Here is a 17,651-nt window from a genome sequence, read left to right as displayed (position 1 = left end):
GATACAATTATAAGGATGGGAAACAAAGCTTTATTGTTTATTTTCACTTACTTACAATGAACATCACTCTCAACAGGAGAGAACATCTGGAAAATGTCCACATCACTGACAAGTAGCAAAGGAGAGCAGGCTGCTCTGCTGTGTTTGAGGAAAAGCGTACGTGTCCTGTTATGACCCAGTATGTGGGTCAGTCAGCGGTGTGCCAGAAGGCTCTCAGCCTTGCATGTACTCTTCTTCATCCCCTCTTGGACTTGTACTGTTTAATGAAGATTTTGGGTGTGTTCCATCCCTCTGGGGCTTTCTTCAGTCCAGCTCTCATCCAGATCCTCTGCAGATCCTTCTCGAAGCGTTTCTGCACACAAGTACAGAAAATACACTATTAGAGCTCTCACAGGGACTGTAATAAGTGTTACAATCTGTTCAAAGCAGTGGGGACATAATTACTGAGGTAACATAAGCTGTGAGTGATGAGCAGTTAAAGGGATACTTCAGGATTGTCATTTTTTATTTTACCTTTATTTAACTAGGCAAGTCAGAACAAATTCTTATTTACAATGACGGCCTACCGGGAAAAAGTGGGTTAACTGCCTTGTTCAGGGGCAGATCGACAGATTTTTACCATGTCAGTTCTGGGATTCGATTAGCAACCTTTCGGTTACTGGCCCAAAGCTCTAACCACTAGGCTACCTGCCACCCGTTATCCATTTCCCCAGAGTCAGATGAAATCGTGGATACCATTTTTATGTCTCTAACTTCCTTCAAACTGCATTCAGAGGTAGCATCCAACAGATACCGATGGACTTCCAGTCATTGGAAGTCCATCGGAGGTCACTACCTCTAACTTCCTTCATAATGGACAATTCCCCAGAGACTCTGGGGAAGTAGATAAAGGGCCTCATTGCCAAAATCCCAGAGTATCCCTTTAAGAGTTTATACTCATAAGAACAACAATTAAGAGCACAACATTCTCCTTCCATCTCCAACCAAAACACTGACCTGCTTCTTTTTCCTCCTGCCCTCCAACACTCTCCTCCGCAGGAACTTGGTGCGTTTCAGCAGCTTCTTGTACTTGTGCCTGTTCATCTTCCGCCGCCGGATCTCCAGCACGTTCTTACAGCTGAGGGGCGTGACGGCGCCATCACCCTCCTCCAGTAGAGGGACTGCAAATGGGGGCAACACCTTGGTGTCCACCATCACATCTCCTTCCTCCAGGGGCTGAGGAGCCTCTAGCAGGGGAGGGAGGGAGTAGTGCAGGGAGAGCCAGCTCTCCAGTGGGGACACTGATAGATTACGAGGGACGAGGAACTCTTCCAGCTCTGGCTCCAGTGCCACCCATGGTTGAGGAGGCTGCGAGTTATCTGCTGCTGTTCCATAGTTTCTAGGTTTTCCATTTAGAGAAGAGCAGCAAGCAGGGAAGACGGGCAGTAGAGCCCCACGCAATGACTGTACTGGAGTCTGAAGTGCACCTGAGCGTTGAAGGAGAATAAACAGAATTGTATCAGTGTACCGTTTAAGTGATAGTGCCACATTTTAAAGTGGAACTGACAGCATTTTAGCAACATAAAATGGTATTTAAATCTGTTCATATAGACCCCCAGGAAGAATATACCACTTTTAAAACATTTTCTGACAAGCAAGCACTTAGCTATGGTCATTTTGATCAATTCTTAAAATGTTTGGGAATTGCTTTTACTAAGGCATTTGGTGAAATTCTATAGCAATATAGAGTGGGAAATCAGCCATGCGTTTGGACAATTAATAGACACTGCAGTAAATAAAACAGAATAAAAACATGTCTCATCCAGGACCGGAGACTACACAGACCGGTTTACCAAAGCCAATCAGAGCTACAGTAGGCCTTTATACAAACAAGCCATTTTCCACACAGGCCTGCAATCATTCACTTTGAACTGGACTGTGTTTACCTAATTTGCCAGAATTTTCCATAATTATGATATAGCATTGAAGGTTTTGCAATGTAACAGGAATATTTAGACTTATGGATGCCACCCGTTAGATAAAATACATAACGGTTCCGTATTTCACTGAAATAATAAATGTTTTGTTTTTGAGATGATCGTTTCCGGATCCCATATTAATGACCTAAGGCTCGTATTTCTGTGTGTTATGTAATAATTAAGTCTATGATTTGATTGAGCAGTCTGACTGAGCGATGGTAGGCACCAGCAGGCTCGTAAGCATTCATTCAAACAGCAATTTTGTGCGTTTTGCCAGCAGCTCTTCGCAATGCGTCAAGCATTGCGCTGTTTATGACTTCAAGCCTATCAACTCCCGAGATTAGCTGGTGTAACCGATGTGAAATGGCTAGCTAGTTCGCGGGGTGCACGCTAATAGCGTTTCAAACGTCACTCGCTCTGAGACTTGGAGTAGTTGTTCCCCTTGCTCTGCATGGGTAACGCTGCTTCGAGGGTGGCGGTTGTCGATGTGTTCCTGGTTCGAGCCCAGGTAGCGGCGAGGAGAAGGATGGAAGCTATACTGTTACACTGGTAATACTAAAGTGCCTATAAGACCATCCAATAGTCAAAGGTATATGAAATAAAAATGGTATAGAGAAATAGTCCTATAATTCCTATAATAACTACAACCTAAAACTTCTTACCTGGGAATATTGAAGACTCATGTTAAAAGGAACCACCAGCTTTCATATGTTCTCATGTTCTGAGCAAGGAACTTAAACGTTAGCTTTTTTACATGGCACATATTGCACTTTTACTTTCTTCTCCAACACTTTGTCTTTGCATTATTTAAACCAAATTGAACATGTTTCATTATTTATTTGAGGCTAAATTGATTTGATTGATGTATTATATTAAGTTAAAATAAAAGTGTTCATTCAGTATTGTTGTAATTGTCATTATTAGAAATAAAAAAAATTGAATATATATATATTTTTATATCGGCCGATTAATCGGTATAGGCTTTTTATGGTCGTCCAATAATCGGTATCGGCATTGAAAAATCATAATCGGTATCGGCATTGAAAAATCATAATCGGTCGACCTCTAGAAGGAACAATAGATCAACCCTCTCAAACTGTTTCAGCTAGTTGGCCGTCAAAATTCCACTGATAAAATATGGGGAATTGTAGCCTACTCATCCTTCTGCAGCTTGCCTGCAACCAAGATAAGCGGCTAAAGTTGGCAAGCAAGCTACTTCGACACAAATGAGAGAACACCTCCCTCTGACCTTTTTACTCGCCCTAGCAGAGCTGGTTACATGTTATCTAGAGCTTTTGTGACTAACTTATTTGTTTTGCCTACGTTTACTGACATCGGTCATATATTTCAACCGCTGTTCGCGGTCGAAAATTCATCAGTTATTCTGCGCTCTGGCACACAGACGAAAGTGCTCCGAAATCGAGTTGAGTGAAGTTGCGATCGCATGAGATATGCTAACTGGATAAGTCGTTCAAGTTCTTGCTAGCTAACCAAATGACACCTGGATCTCTAGCTATGTATAGCCACCAAAAACACGATATGAGGAGAAAGTGACATGACATCCTCCCAGCTAGCTAGCGTTAGGCGCTGTGTTTTTAGCTTGCTACACAAATAGATATGCAAGCCTATGTTATGACTGACTAGTGATCATTGCCCATGCTAGTTTGATTGTATTGACATTCCCAGCCTTAGTTACATTGTCCGTTTTTGTCATGGAAAACGAAACAACCGAATGGAGGCAGCAAACAATGCACCAGGCCAGCTGTGAATTACAACCCGATAGCAATATTTTTGGGACTACCAAGAAATGTAGTGGTGAATTATATTAATCATGCATTAACCTGCATCCATCTATTCTGCCAACAATGCTTTAGTGTACGTCATGGAATGTTGAGTGAAATATAACCTATTTTTAAAACCTCTTATAAAGTTGGTTTTGTAGCATAAACTGGTCATTTGATATTTTTTACTGATATTATGAATGTCTGTTTCACATCTGCAAAGTAGTTAAAACATTGTCAGTTCCACTTTAAGCTAGCTATAGATATGATGTGTGTCTTGACAAACTTACCAGCTGCTCTGCAAAGCAGACTGAGGCGAGGGGCCACCCTTGAGATAAACATATCTACGATTATTCAAGTGGAGTCATCAGGAATTAATGAGTCTGTAGGCTGCTCCAGTGCGTGCCCTATGGAAAAGACCATTCATGTCAATTGTAAAAACCTTCAAGTTCCTTGGTGTCCACATCACCAACAAACTAACATGGTCCAAGCACACCATGGCAGTCGTGAAGAGGGCACGACAAAACCTTTTCCCCCTGAGGAGACCGCTTTGATACAAGGTAATTTTCGTAGCAGGGTAGGAAAGTATTCTCGCTAAACTTAACCTACTATGTTCTAACGTTAACCTTCGTCTCCTAACCTGCTACGTTAATTATTATAACATGCTGCGTAAATTATCCTAACCTACTACGAAAAAGTCACTATCGTAACTGAAAATAGTATTTCTCTTAACTAATTTAGCTGAGACACAATCTTTTCATACCGCTTTGATACAAGGTAATTTTCGTAGTACGTTATGAAAGCATTTTTGTTACCACCCAAGTCTCCTGACCTTCTACGTTAATTATCCTAATTCTACTGCGTAAATTCTCCCAACCTGCTACGAAATAGTCACTTCGACATCAAAGTGGCGTAAAAATAGTAGCTAGCTGCTGACACGTTAGCTTAGAGATTCTGTTGATTTCTATGACTGGTTGTTAGCTCTCTTGCTAACTAGCTAACACTATCATGGAGTACTCGTCTCAGGGAATAATCCCAAACAGTTTTCACACGTATAAAAAGTTATGCTGTGTACTAACAACACAAGATTAAATCGGTAATTAAATTCATATTTTCGCAATGACTTACTTGACACTAGCTACACGCGAGGCTAACGTTATCAATGATTTTCGTTTTTCAATGTGACTCTGGGAGACAACTTCCGGTCCACCTAAAACACTCTTCCTCTTTTCTTGTTACAAAATCTCCCTCGACATGTTTCCGCTTCAGTAATGACCTGAATGTGCTCAATATTTGAAAATACACGGTATATATTTGGTTTATTATGGTAACCCTGAACAAAGGCTTTATGACCTAAATAAATTCAATAACTTCTTTCGTATAATTCGGGCTCTTGTAGGATTGTCTAAAATCTCATTCTTGAAGGAGGGAGGCATGTTCTGATGGGAAGCATCTGCTGTTGCTAGCCCCAATTCTGACTTGTGCTCTGATATCTGCTTCACTGATTTCTGCTCCCGTAAAAGCCTGGGTTTTCTGCACGTTAACACTATAAGCTTATTACCTAAAATAGATCAATTGAAATTGTGGGTTCAGATCTCCAATCCAGATGTGTTGGTCATTACTGAGACGTGGTTAAGGAAGAGTGTTTTGAATACTGATGTTAACCTTTCTGGTTATAACCTTTTTCAGCAAGACAGATCTTCCAAAGGTGGGAGAGTGGCAATCTATACCAAGGATCACCTTCAGTGTTGATTGTCTCCACCAAGTCTGCCCCCAAACAATTTGATTTTCTGGTCTTAAGTATTAAACTTTCAAATAACTCTTTGTTGACTGTTGCTGGGTGCTATCGTCCTCCATCAGCACCGGCCTGTACCCTACCTGCCCTAAGCTCTCTCCTGGCCCCTTACACCCCTTACACCTGAATTTGTCCTGCTAGGTGACCTAAACTGGGACATGCTGAAACCACCTGACCAAGTTCTAAAGTAATGGGACTCCCTAAATCTTTCTCAGATTATTACCAATCCCACAACGTATGACTCCAAACACCTAGAAAAGGCTACTCTTCTTGATGTTATCCTCACAAATAATCCTGATAGGTGTCAGTCTGGTGTTTTCTGTAATGACCTTAGTGATCACTGTTTTACAGACTGTGTTCGTAATGGCTGCTCAGTGAAACGACCTGTCCTGATTTGTCATAGACGCTTGCTAAAAAACTTTAATGAGCAAGCCTTCCTTCATGAACTGGCCTCTGTAAAATGGTATAAAATCAGCTTGATCCCCTCTGTCGAAGACCTTATTTTTTGATATTTTCATTGGTATTGTTAACAAACACGCCCCCGTAAAGAAAATTTGAATTAAAAACAGGTTCAGCCCCTGGTTCGACTGTGATCTTGCAGAGTTACTCCACCTCAAGAATTGCATTTGGCGAAGGCTCGGCACACGCATACTCAGGCTGACTGGCTCTCGTTCAGGCAAATGAGGAATAAGTGCACTCAGGCTATCCGGAAGGCCAAAGTTAGTTACTTTAAGGAGCAGTTCTGTCTCTGTGGATCTAACCCAAAGAAGTTCTGGAAAACGGTTAAAGACCTGTTAAAGAATAAACCCTCCTCACAGCTGCCCATGTCCCTTAAAGTTGATGATGTGGTTGTTACTGACAAGATGCACATGGCTGAGCTCTTTAACCACCACTTCCTTAAGTCAGAAATCTTATTTGACTCAGCCATGCCTCCTTGCCCGTCCAACATCTCCCACCCCTTCTAATGCGACTATCCCCGATGATTCTCCCTCTTTTTCCCCCTCCCCCACTACAAAGTTTCTCCCTTCAGGCAGTCACTGAGTCCGAGGTGCTAGAGGAGCTCCTGAAACTTGACCCCAAAAAAACATCTGGGCCAGATGGTTTAGACCCTTTCTTCTTTAAGGTTGCTGACCCTATCATTGCCAAGCCTATCTCCAACCTTTTTAACCTGTCTTTCCTTTCTGGGGAGGTTCCCATTGCTTGGAAGGCAGCCACGGTTCGTTCTTTATTTAAAGGGGGAGATCAAGCTGATCCTAACTGTTACAGGCCTATTTCTATTTTGCCCTGTTTATCAAAAGTGTTGGAACAATTTGTCAATAATCAACTGACTGGCTTTCTTGATGTCTATACTATTCTCTCTGGTATGCAATCTGGTTTCCGCTCAGGTTATGGATGTGTCACTGCAACCTTAAAGGTCCTCAATGATGTCACCATTGTCCTTGATTCTAAGCAATGTTGTGCTGCTATTTTTATTGACTAGGCCAAAGCTTTTGATATAGTAGACCATTCAATTCTTGTGGGCCGGCTAAGGAATATTGGTGTCTCTGAGGGGTCTTTGGGCTGGTTTGCTAACTACCTCTCTCAAAGAGTGCAGTGTATAAAGTCAGAAAATCTGCTGTCTCAGCCATTGCCTGTCATCAAGGGACTACCCCAAGGCTCAATCCTAGGCCCCACACTCTCAATTTACATCAATAGCATAGCTCAGGCAGTAGGAAGCTCTCTCATCCATTTATATGCAGATGATACAGTCTTATACTCAGCTGGCCCCTCCCCGGATTTAGTGTTAAATGCTCTACAACAAAGCTTTCTTAGTATCCAACAAGCTTTCTCTACCTTTAACTTTGTTCTGAACACCTCCAAAACAAAGGTCATGTGGTTTGGTAAGAATAATGCCCCTCTCCCTACAGGTGTGATTAATACCTCAGAGGGTTTAGAGCTTGATGTAGTCACCTCATACAAGTACTTGGGAGTATGGCTAGACGGTACACTGTCCTTCTCTCAGCACATATCAAAGCAGCAGGCTAAAGTTAAATCTAGACTTGGTTTCCTCTATCGTAATCGCTCCTCTTTCACCCCAGCTGCCAAACTAACCCTGAAATCAGCAGGTAAGGGTGCTCTCGAGCGGCTAAATGTTCTTTACCATTCGGCCATCAGATTTGCCACCAATGCTCCTTATAGGACACATCACTGCACTCTATACTCCTCTGTAAACTGGTCATCTCTGTATAACCGTCGCAAGACCCACTGGTTGATGCTTATTTATAAAACCCTCTTAGGCCTCACTCCCCCCTATCTGAGATATCTACTGCAGCCCTCATCCTCCACATACAACACCCGTTCTGCCAGTCACATTCTGTTAAAGGTCTGCAAAGCACACACATCCCTGGGTTGCTCATCTTTTCAGTTCGCTGCAGCTAGCGACTGTAACGAGCTGCAACAAACACTCAAACTGAACAGTTTTATCTCAATCTCTTCATTCAAAGACTCAATCATGGACACTCTTACTGACAGTTGTGACTGCTTTGTGTGATGTATTGTTGTCTCTACCTTATTGCCCTTTGTGCTGTTGTCTGTGCCAAATAATGTTTGTACCATGATTTGTGCTGCTACCATGTTGTGTTGCTACCATGTTGTTGTCATGTTGTGTTGCTACCATGCTGTGTTGTCATGTGTTGCTGCCTTGCTATGTTGTTGTCTTAGGTCTCTCTTGTAGTATGTAGTATGTGTTGCCTCTCTTGCCGTGATGTGTGTTTTGTCCTCTATTTATATGTTATTTATGTATTTTAATCCCAGCCCCTGTCCCCACAGGAAGTCTTTTGCCTTTTGGTAGGCCGTCATTGTAAATAAGAATTTGTTCTTAACTGACTTGCCTAGTTAAATAAAGGTTAAATAAATAAATGGAACGGATCCATCAAACTATGCCTCCCATAAAACCAGGTCATGGCTAGAAGGGATGCAGCTTTTGTCAAATTAACGTAACATTTTAGCTAACCCTAACCCTTTTCCTAACCTAATTCTCCTAATTCTGACGTTAATTTGACCAAAGCTGGATCCATTCTAGCCATGACCATAAAACCTTTATAAACAGACAACTTTAGGATACAGTAGTGAGTTAAACATAATACAATTCTCTGCAGAAAACTCAGTAAGACATCTGAATGAATCCAGGCTCTTTATTTCATATTTTGGCTATATTTACAAATGAAGGAAAACATATTTACAAGTTAATTTCTTACAGGAATGCACTAATAAGACAGAACACAAATACAATCTGTTGAATAGATCACACTGAAGCAGTGTTCATACATTTTCTAAATAATTTATAATTTAAATTCCAGTAACCTGATGTGACAGTGCGGCATTGTGTTTTACTAGATCCCCATCTCCAATGTGACTATCCCATAAGCACAGCAACTCGCATAAAACAATAATATGCACATATAAGTAAGTGTACACCACTGGAGGGCACCATCACTCTGTTGAGTTATTGGAAATGTAGCTTTTTCTGTCTACACTGGACTAATGTGAAGACCGAAGAGTATAGTCTAACATAAAGACATAGGTAAGGTTAGAAGTTGCGAGTAGTACCAGTATATCATTTATATTTGTAAAAAACTGCATCCGTCTCAGTCCTTTTCACGCATTGATACCATTTCTTCCCGCCTTGATGATGATGAGTTACTGACTCAATCATATTTTATGCTGATCTCGTACATGTGGCACAGTTATGTAAGAGGAGAGGAGAGAAGCCTCAACTTTTACAGCGCTCTACTTTTAGAGACTGGTGGTGGTTAGCCACATCAAATAACTTATTTATAGGACATTCCTTCAACGGTTTCATTCAGTTCAGGAAAATGATAAAGAGGTAAACAGTAGGCAACACACTTTTCATTGTTTAACTGTCACAAATGTTATGATGGCGTCTTTAAGTCATCTCTAAACAAGGATCTAGGGCAAGAGATGAATGTGTACAGTAACATTATTCACAAACTAAAGATCTAAGAATGAAATCATATCCAAAAGGCAGTTGAATATAAAAGCTATCAGGGCAATTTTAGTTAGATAGACATATACAGTTTCTGTTCAATATGTTCTCCATTCAAACTCTTTAGCTCAGATACCTTTCTTCACACATTTGTCAGCTCTGTCATGGTAATGCGTTGTTCTCTTTTATTGAGCAGACAGTGTGGGATAGTTTTTGTTTATTTTAAAACATACTTTTCAAATTGTACATGCCACACACTGTGTTCATTTGGCAGTGCTCAACAGAAGAAACAGAGTTGTATGTAAATGTATAATGTAGAACCCCATCATGATTTTCACAAAAATAAATGTCATTGTCAGGTTACATTAGATTTGGCATGGAGTGGAGGGTAGGATTATACTGTATAACATGCACAAACTGTAGTATTCATCTCTGTACATCTCTCCCATAATATACTAGAAATATATCAACAGCAAATATACTGTATAATAATACAGTAGTCCCCCATCCCATCCCCAAATAAATAAATACAAACATATTTCTCCGCGGGTACTGATGGCAACACTTAGGCTGCAGGGTTTGTAATGTAGATTAGACCGGCAAACTAGCTGATTGGATGAACTAATACAGTACGTTATTCAATTCAGTTATGAATTACCCCTGTAGTCATCAACACATCTCTACATACCTGACCTCAGTAACCTGCTTGATACACAACAAAATAGACAACTATTTCTGTGGACAGAAAGTGCAAAGCTAAAATTGCCTGTTAGGTTACAATTACACAAAATGACGGTGGTTCACAATAATAATAATAAATCGGTAGCAGTTAGCAATGAGCATCCTGTGTGCAAAAACAGTGTGATCATATAACATATAATCTGAAACCATGCATTGTCCAATTACTGTCTGCTTCTGACCATGTTGATAAGGGTATAAATGAATAATGAAGCTATAGAAAAACTGCATTTTAAAGGTTCAAGGCTATATTTCCATTCTTTCTTGTTAGATGTCCATCTTCATTTTAATTTGCAGTATGAGCAGGTGAGGCTTGAAGTACATTGTATATTGTGATGACAATATCCCAGTTATTGTATATTGAGAAGAAAATATTCACTCTGTCAGAGCAACTGTTTTTGGCTCTACAGTTCTATACAGTAAGTTAAAGCTATGGCTAACAGACACATTACAATCACTTTACCTGAAAAATCACTAACACATTCAACTGCATTCAACATAACCAATAATGGACATTTAATTAAAAAGCACACATCTTTGTTGTTGGATATTTGGTATGTGAGATTGAATGGGTTCAATCAAATTGTCACTATAATGTACAATCCATACGACAACACCAACATGCCCCTAACAAAGTCACTGGCAAAGTCACCTAACAAAGTCACTGAGTTCAATGGCACTGTGGCTACACTGTGTGATCTGCATGGCTATATACAGTAGGCCTCAACAAAACTGAACCACAGGTACCATTTGTTCACTGGGACAAATAAACCTATTTACTTAATGGGTAACAAAAAGAGTGCTTCTGAAACACAAAGCCAGGCAGAAGATGTGTGTACAGACAGACAGGTAAGGGAGTGAGCAGAAATAAACAACACTGACTTCCTTCCCTGGCATGCCAGCCGCCGCCCACGCCACCGCCGGGGCTTCTGGGAAGGGGTGGTCTGGCCTCACTGACCAGCAGGCTGGCCAGGGTCCACCTCCTCATCGTCGTCATTGGTTACGGCGAAAGCCTGCGCTCGTCTCATCTCCCAGAAGGATTGTGTCTTATGGGAATGCTTTAGGGATAGGAGACATCAGACTCTTACTAAAGGCTGACAGCAAAATATAGAAATACATGTGAAAACATCATACAATGTTTTATGAGAATAAGCAATGCAGGTCTTGTTTCTTCTTTGGAGTAACCTTTAAAATATCATTGACAAACTTGTTCTATGTGCACGTACGGGTACTTATTGGAGAGAGAGACTCAAGACAGTATGAAGAAAGTGCTAACCTGCAGATGGACATCCAGGAAACAATCAGGTGGGAGAGGCTAACAGTTCTGGACAGGAAGGGCACACAGACAGAGATGCATAGAGAGAGCAAGGAAGAATTACACAACAACAGTGGTAACCACAGCACACAGCACTGATAGAACAGCAGATCAACTACAGTACAACTGCTTCAGAAGTACAACGACATCAGAAGTTACAATACCAGTGCATACAACACACAACAGAAGAATAATTCATGCAAAGGGAGAGAGCAGACATCCATTTAAAGTGTCAGGCCCAGACTCGGGATGGAGGATTTCATACCGATGAGGACTGATGATCCTGTGGCCGGTCCAGTTTGATACGGATTTCTGACCCTTTACCCCCATCAGATTTACCAGGACCTGGGTAATAAAACACATGACCTGAATAGTGAAACTCCAGGATCAGGCTGCACTATGTGAGACATATAGCCTTCTCTGACTCAATACGGCTAGAAATCAGATATTCCTACATCATCAAACTGCCAAATGCTGACCTTAATTTAACCAGGTAGGTCATTTATTTGGATCTATTAGGATCCCCATTAGCCGACGCCAATGGGGAAGATCTTTTCTTTTACAAACACGACCTGGCAAGCAACTGTAATTGACTAACCTCATATGTACCTTATGCTCTCTTTTATGTATATTCTCAATCTCCACCCTGCCCCCTAGTCCCCACTGCCATCTCTCTCTCTCCTCTCACCTGGCGAGCAGCCTCGGCTGGTGGTGCTCGTGCTGCTCATACTGTCCTCCAGCCATGTGCTGTAGGTTAACGAGTCCCGCTTGTGGGGCGTCCCCGCTGAAGACAGGCTCTCCTGGGGAACACATACATGCTGGCAGTTAGATGCATGGCAAAACACACAAACATTAGCATACACACACACGCACGCACACTCACCATGCCAGTGTCGTAGTCCTCAATGGCCTCTGTCTCATTCTCCTCCACCACACTGGCAAAGCTGCTGGCGTTGGAGGAGGAGCGGGAAAGGTCGTGACCCTCAGGGATAGACTGGGCCCTGTTGTTACAAAGAGCAAACCTACACCCTGAGTCAGCCTGCAACACTATGACAGAACCATGACTGGGTTATTGATACACCAATAGAACTATACAATGAGTTACACATACACTGTCTAGAGAAGATGTACATATTTGATTGGCGCAATGTACGACTGACGTGTTTTTTGTTTGATCCCGCAGTATCCTTAAAGTTTGTGAATTTTGCAGCAAAACCGTATTTATTTTCAAATATTAGTTTGGTGATTCCTTTCCGTAATAACCAAGACCCGGAGACTAGCACTTTACCTGCGGGTGCGGCTTTGCCTGGTGGAGCTGAAATTAACATTCGAGGCCATCAAGCTACTAACGTTACACTCGGAGATAGTTGAAATGAAAACAGAGGTAGCTGCTATGATTGAGGTTTGAATACAATAGGTTTCTGATACTTTAAAAGCATATTTAACTCTCCTGCGAAACGAGACGGTGCCAGCAATCACATCACACAAAACAACAACAGAGTTGCACACTATGACGATTGCAGCACTGGAGACCTCCACTACCAGTGTCTCTGACCTAACTACCTCCCTGGAGGCTGACGTCAAACGCCTGACTGCGGATCTGAAAAAGGTACAGGAGACCTGTGTGAACTTAGAAGGATTTTCTCCCGGCAGTAACCGGAGACTGGAATCAGTCCCAGAGTCAGCGGAAATGCCTCGCGCCACGGATTTCGTCTCCGGGCTACTGAAATAGGTTCTCGCCATGGATGAGAAGTCCCTGATTGATCGTGCCCACTGGTTGCTGCGCCCAATGCCCCGGGACGGTGAGAGGCTCTGTGACATCATTCTTTCCATGAGAAGATGTAGATTCTCTGACGAGCCCGCAATACCACTCTGAGCTTTCAAGGACAGAGCTTCTCCATCTACCAGGACTACTCCCCCACTGTGTCCAGGCAACGCACAGCTTTCGGGCAGGCCAAACAACTACTACGGGACCATCCAGGTGTGAAGTACAGACTGCGATTCCCAGTCCGTCTATGGCTTTCTCATGATGGTAAAGACTACACCTTTCAATTTTCCAGAGGAGGCTATGGCTCACATTCAACGTCACATCAAGAAGTCTTGAATAAGCTCATAGATTAGAAACTGTTGCTCGCTAACTGTTGATAGTAAGTAAGTAGCCCACCTGTGGTATTCTTATGTTTAGTTATACTTGGACTATTCCTGTATAGTTCGGGAGTTGACGAACCCACTCAGGTTTATTTGATGTGATTTAATATTTTGGTCCAGTGTGCTTGCCTTAAAAGCATTCAGTAATTTTTATTTTATTTTATTAAGGGTTTACGTAATTCATTTTTTCCCATGCTGTCTCATTGACCTATTGAGTTAGTTTATGAATGGATGGGGGGAGGAAGGAGGTTGAATTGTTTAGTTCTAATGTTGTCACTGTCTTCTTTTTAGTTTCTTTTTCTGTAAATTTTTACAAATATCTTACACTGTACATTATTACTCTGAGACAAGTTGTCCTGGGGCTTTTGGGTATTCATTGCTTTTCCACTCTACGCTCTAATGACAGGGTTGTATAACGGGAATGCTCAGGGTGGGCAAAATAATACCATCAAGTACATTTCGTGGAACATCAAAGGGGCTAACAACCCTGTGAAACGTAAGAGGGTGCTGACACATTTAAAGGGTTTGAAGGCACATTTTGCATTTCTACAAGAGACTCACTTGAGGACTGGTGAGCAATGTAGGATTCGCAGGGACTGGGTTGGCCAACTGTTCCACTCAGACTTTCATAGTAAATCAAGAGGTGCTGACATTGTGGATGATAAATGTACTCCCTTTGTAGCTTCTGAGGTTATTCCTGATCCTAAGGGACGATACGTCATAGTAACTGGTAAACAGTTTTCTACCCTTCTTGTTTTGGCTAGTGTTTATGCCCCAATTGGGATGATACAAGTTTAATTTCTACCATTTTATCTGCTATACCCAATTTAGATTCCCATTTGTTGATTTTAGGGGGGGGGATTTCAACTGTACAATATCCCCAGTTCTTGACAAGTTCTCATGAAGAACTACAGGCCCATCTAAATGTGCCCTACTTATTCAATCTTTTCTTCAGAAAAATGGTATGTGTGAGGCCTGGCGTTTCCTACATCCTACAGATAGACAGAATTCTTTTTTTTCTCATGTTCATCAAACATACTCCCGTATTGATTACTTATTTTTGGACAAAACACTTCTGCCTAACCTTCAGAGGTGTACTTATGAGAGTATTGTTATTTCTGACCATTCACCATTACTGCTTGAGCTAGAGTTACCCCAGCAACCTCCTATGTGTTATCGATGGTGTCTTAACTCCATTTTACTCTCAGTTAAGGAGTTTGTCAATTTGATTTCTGCTGAAAACCCCTGCTGAAAACCCCAGATATGTCCTGCTCTTCTATATGGGAGTCCCTCAAAGCATACCTACATGGCCAAATTATTTCTTATACAGCCAAGAAAAACAAAGCTCACTCTCAGCGGCTTTGAGATGTGAGCGAAGCCAAGGCTACATTGGATCTATGCTACAGATCCTTCCTCTGATCTATATAAAGAACGCCAGCTACTCCAATCTGGATTTGACAAGGTCTCTACCAGACAAGCTGAACAATTACTTACAATTTTTCTCTGATATATATGGCACTGTAATAGAGCCATCTCCCCTTACAGCCCTTTTTGGAGTACTGCCCATAGGTACCCCCCTGTCAAGAATTCAGTTGGACACTGTTGCTCTTACAACTCTTTAGCTAGACGGCTAATACTACAGAACTGGAAGATGGCAGCTCCCCCATCTTATAAATATTGGGTAGGAGATGTGTTGTGCTCTCTGAATTTATTTATTTTTCAATTCAATACACGTAGGAACTCCAAACTGTTTTATGATGCTTGGGCTTCATTCCGGTCTTACTTTGAACAGTCCACCCTCAGATGGCATTCTTATTAAAACAAAAATAAGTCTGTATTTGACACCCCTGTGACTTACTGGTTGGAGGAGCATTTCTTTGTGTTTCTTGGGGGGAGGACATTGAGGTTGGTTGATGTGCCTATTGATTCTTATTGAACGTGACTTATGCATGCCTTATTCCTCTTGCCATGTCAGAGCCTAAAATGTGAGCTTGTTTTGCCCTGTTTCTTATTTTGTTTACACTTACATTGTATAAAAAAAATATTTAAAAAACTTGGAAACTTTAATTTTGGTCCAGTGGATGGTCAGTCTATGGCCATTACTGTCTGTGAGTGGTTCCATTACTCCACCCCTAATAGGCTGCTGGAAATCTGTCCTTTGGTCTGGAGTCCAAATTGGAGACGTTTGGTTCCAACCGCCGTGTCTTTGTGAGACACAGTGTAGGTGAACGGATGATCTCTGCATGTGTATTTCCCACCGTAAAGCATGGAGGAGGAGGTGTTATGGTGTGGGGGTGCTTTGCTGGTGACACGGTCTGTGATTTAACCAGCATGGCTACCACAGCATTCTGCAGCGATACGCCATCCCATCTGGTTTGGGCTTAGTGGGAGTATCATTTGTTTTTCAACAGGACAATGACCCAACACACCTCCAGGCTGTGTAAGGGCTATTTGACCAAGAAGGAGAGTGATGGAGTGCTGCGTCAGATGACCTGGCCTCCACAATCCCCCAAACCTCAACGAAATTGAGATGGTTTGGGATGAGTTGGACCGCAGAGTGAAGGAAAAGCAGCCAATAAGTGCTCAGCATATGTGGGAACTCCTTCAAGACTATTGGAAAAGCATTCCAGGTGAAGCTGGTTGAGAGAATGCCAAGAGTGTGCAAAGCTGTCATCAAGGCAAAGGGTGGCTATTTGAAGAATCTCAAATATAAAATATATTTTGATTTGTTTAACACTTTTTTGGTTACTACATGACTCCATATGTGTTATTTCATTGTGTTGATGTCTTTACTATTATTCTACAAAGTAGAAAATAGTAAAAATAAAGAAAACCCTTGAATGAGTAGGTGTTCTAAAACTTTTGACCAGTAGTGTAGTTATTTCTTATTTTTTTGGTTTTCAAGTTGAGTATATTATTTATATTGTTTATTGTGTTGTCTCATTATGTGTGTAAAACTGAATAAACTGAGTTTAATTTTTTTTTTTACATATTTGAGGTTACTTTGGTGTACCTAAATCACATTGTCCTGGTGATGTTGAACTTTCATGTTGATATGACGATTACATTTGAATGTGAATCATCATATTGGCCTATATCTGGAATTGCATCTACTCACATGTTCTTTGTGGTGAGCACCTCTGGTGAGCTCTGATTGGAGGAGTTCTCAGACTTGGGGTCCTGAGTCACGTGGCCACTGTCAGGTGTCTTCTGTGTTCCAGGTAAACACTCCCTACTGCTGTGGCTGCTGCTGAGAGGGGAGGGAACAATGCTGAATAAGAAGGGCAGGAGGGTACATACCAACAAAGCGACAGGGCATTGGACACAAATACAGGGACGGGGTATCAGAGAGAAACACAGAGGCATAGTCACTAACATATCAACATCATGTTTACAATATTCATGTCTCTGAGTTCTGAGTTCACACTCACATTTTCTCGTGGACTTCCTGGATGTTCTCGATGCCGATGGCACTGCTGCGCCTGGAGCTGAAGGGACCAGACTTCTTCCTGGTTGGACTCTTCCCAGGGATGATCAGAGACTGAGAGGGCAGGGGTAAGAACAACCAGTGAGAACCATGACATCCCTTCTATCACAATAACAGCCTATCAATAGCCCAACATGGCATCTGTGTCTACTGTCAACGCTAAGGTTATTGCATCATTATGCGCTGTTCCTTTTTCTGTTAATGCTATTATGTTAGGTACTATTATATATCATCACTTGTATTTTCAAAATGCCGTAGCTTTTAAGGTACAGGATCATCGTTGAACTAAATAGTGAGAGTATAGACCATCTACACAGGAAAAATACAAGAGAGTTCATCATTATTATCAGACTACAGAGTAATGGGACTCGTGGCTTGGAGTTGAAGCTAACACAGATAAGAAGACGTTAGAATATTAGGTTTAGCTTCAGCTAGACTAGTGAG

General features: G+C 41.7%; 2 protein-coding genes across 14 annotated transcripts in view; both read right to left on the bottom strand.

The window, feature by feature from the left end:
- Nucleotides 1-10: 10 nt before the first annotated feature.
- On the bottom strand, nucleotides 11-5,025 carry aurkaip1 (aurora kinase A interacting protein 1). The gene is made up of 4 exons (XM_071347971.1): nucleotides 4,868-5,025; nucleotides 4,030-4,146; nucleotides 997-1,466; nucleotides 11-352 (listed from the first exon to the last, which is right to left on the bottom strand). Exons 2-4 carry the CDS (start codon nucleotides 4,079-4,081, stop codon nucleotides 236-238), a joined length of 639 nt encoding a protein of 212 aa, XP_071204072.1. The 5' UTR covers nucleotides 4,082-4,146; nucleotides 4,868-5,025; the 3' UTR covers nucleotides 11-235.
- Nucleotides 5,026-8,693: 3,668 nt separating this feature from the next.
- The window catches only part of rap1gapa (RAP1 GTPase activating protein a), a 91,606-nt gene continuing 82,648 nt past the window's right edge, over nucleotides 8,694-17,651 (bottom strand). For 8 of the 13 annotated variants that reach the window (XM_071347957.1, XM_071347961.1, XM_071347964.1 and 5 more), the window contains 7 exons: nucleotides 17,152-17,261; nucleotides 16,839-16,970; nucleotides 12,456-12,594; nucleotides 12,261-12,372; nucleotides 11,838-11,917; nucleotides 11,534-11,581; nucleotides 8,694-11,315 (listed from right to left, as the gene is read on the bottom strand). In XM_071347957.1, the coding sequence (XP_071204058.1) occupies nucleotides 11,573-11,581; nucleotides 11,838-11,917; nucleotides 12,261-12,372; nucleotides 12,456-12,594; nucleotides 16,839-16,970; nucleotides 17,152-17,261 (582 nt within the window). In that variant the 3' untranslated portion in view covers nucleotides 8,694-11,315; nucleotides 11,534-11,572. The remainder of the gene's footprint in view (nucleotides 11,316-11,533; nucleotides 11,582-11,837; nucleotides 11,918-12,260; nucleotides 12,373-12,455; nucleotides 12,595-16,838; nucleotides 16,971-17,151; nucleotides 17,262-17,651) is intronic. The other 5 variants (XM_071347958.1, XM_071347962.1, XM_071347967.1 and 2 more) reach the window with 2 other exon arrangements.

Source organism: Salvelinus alpinus, chromosome 17, assembly GCF_045679555.1.
Source record: "Salvelinus alpinus chromosome 17, SLU_Salpinus.1, whole genome shotgun sequence".
NCBI classification, from domain to species: domain Eukaryota; kingdom Metazoa; phylum Chordata; class Actinopteri; order Salmoniformes; family Salmonidae; genus Salvelinus; species Salvelinus alpinus.
The sequence above is the reverse complement of the archived record's forward strand: the minus strand, read 5'-3'. Positions and strand labels throughout refer to the sequence as shown.

What these genes read in the sequence shown, in the direction of transcription:
- aurkaip1 (XM_071347971.1), bottom strand. Translation starts at nt 4,081, where the DNA reads ATGTTTATCTCAAGGGTGGCCCCTCGCCTCAGTCTGCTTTGCAGAGCA. An exon ending in TCTGCTTTGCAGAGCAGCTG is followed by an intron (nt 1,467 to 4,029) that starts GTAAGTTTGTCA and finishes TTCAACGCTCAG; the next exon opens with GTGCACTTCAGACTCCAGTA. An exon ending in GCAGGAGGAAAAAGAAGCAG is followed by an intron (nt 353 to 996) that starts GTCAGTGTTTTG and finishes ACTTGTGTGCAG; the next exon opens with AAACGCTTCGAGAAGGATCT.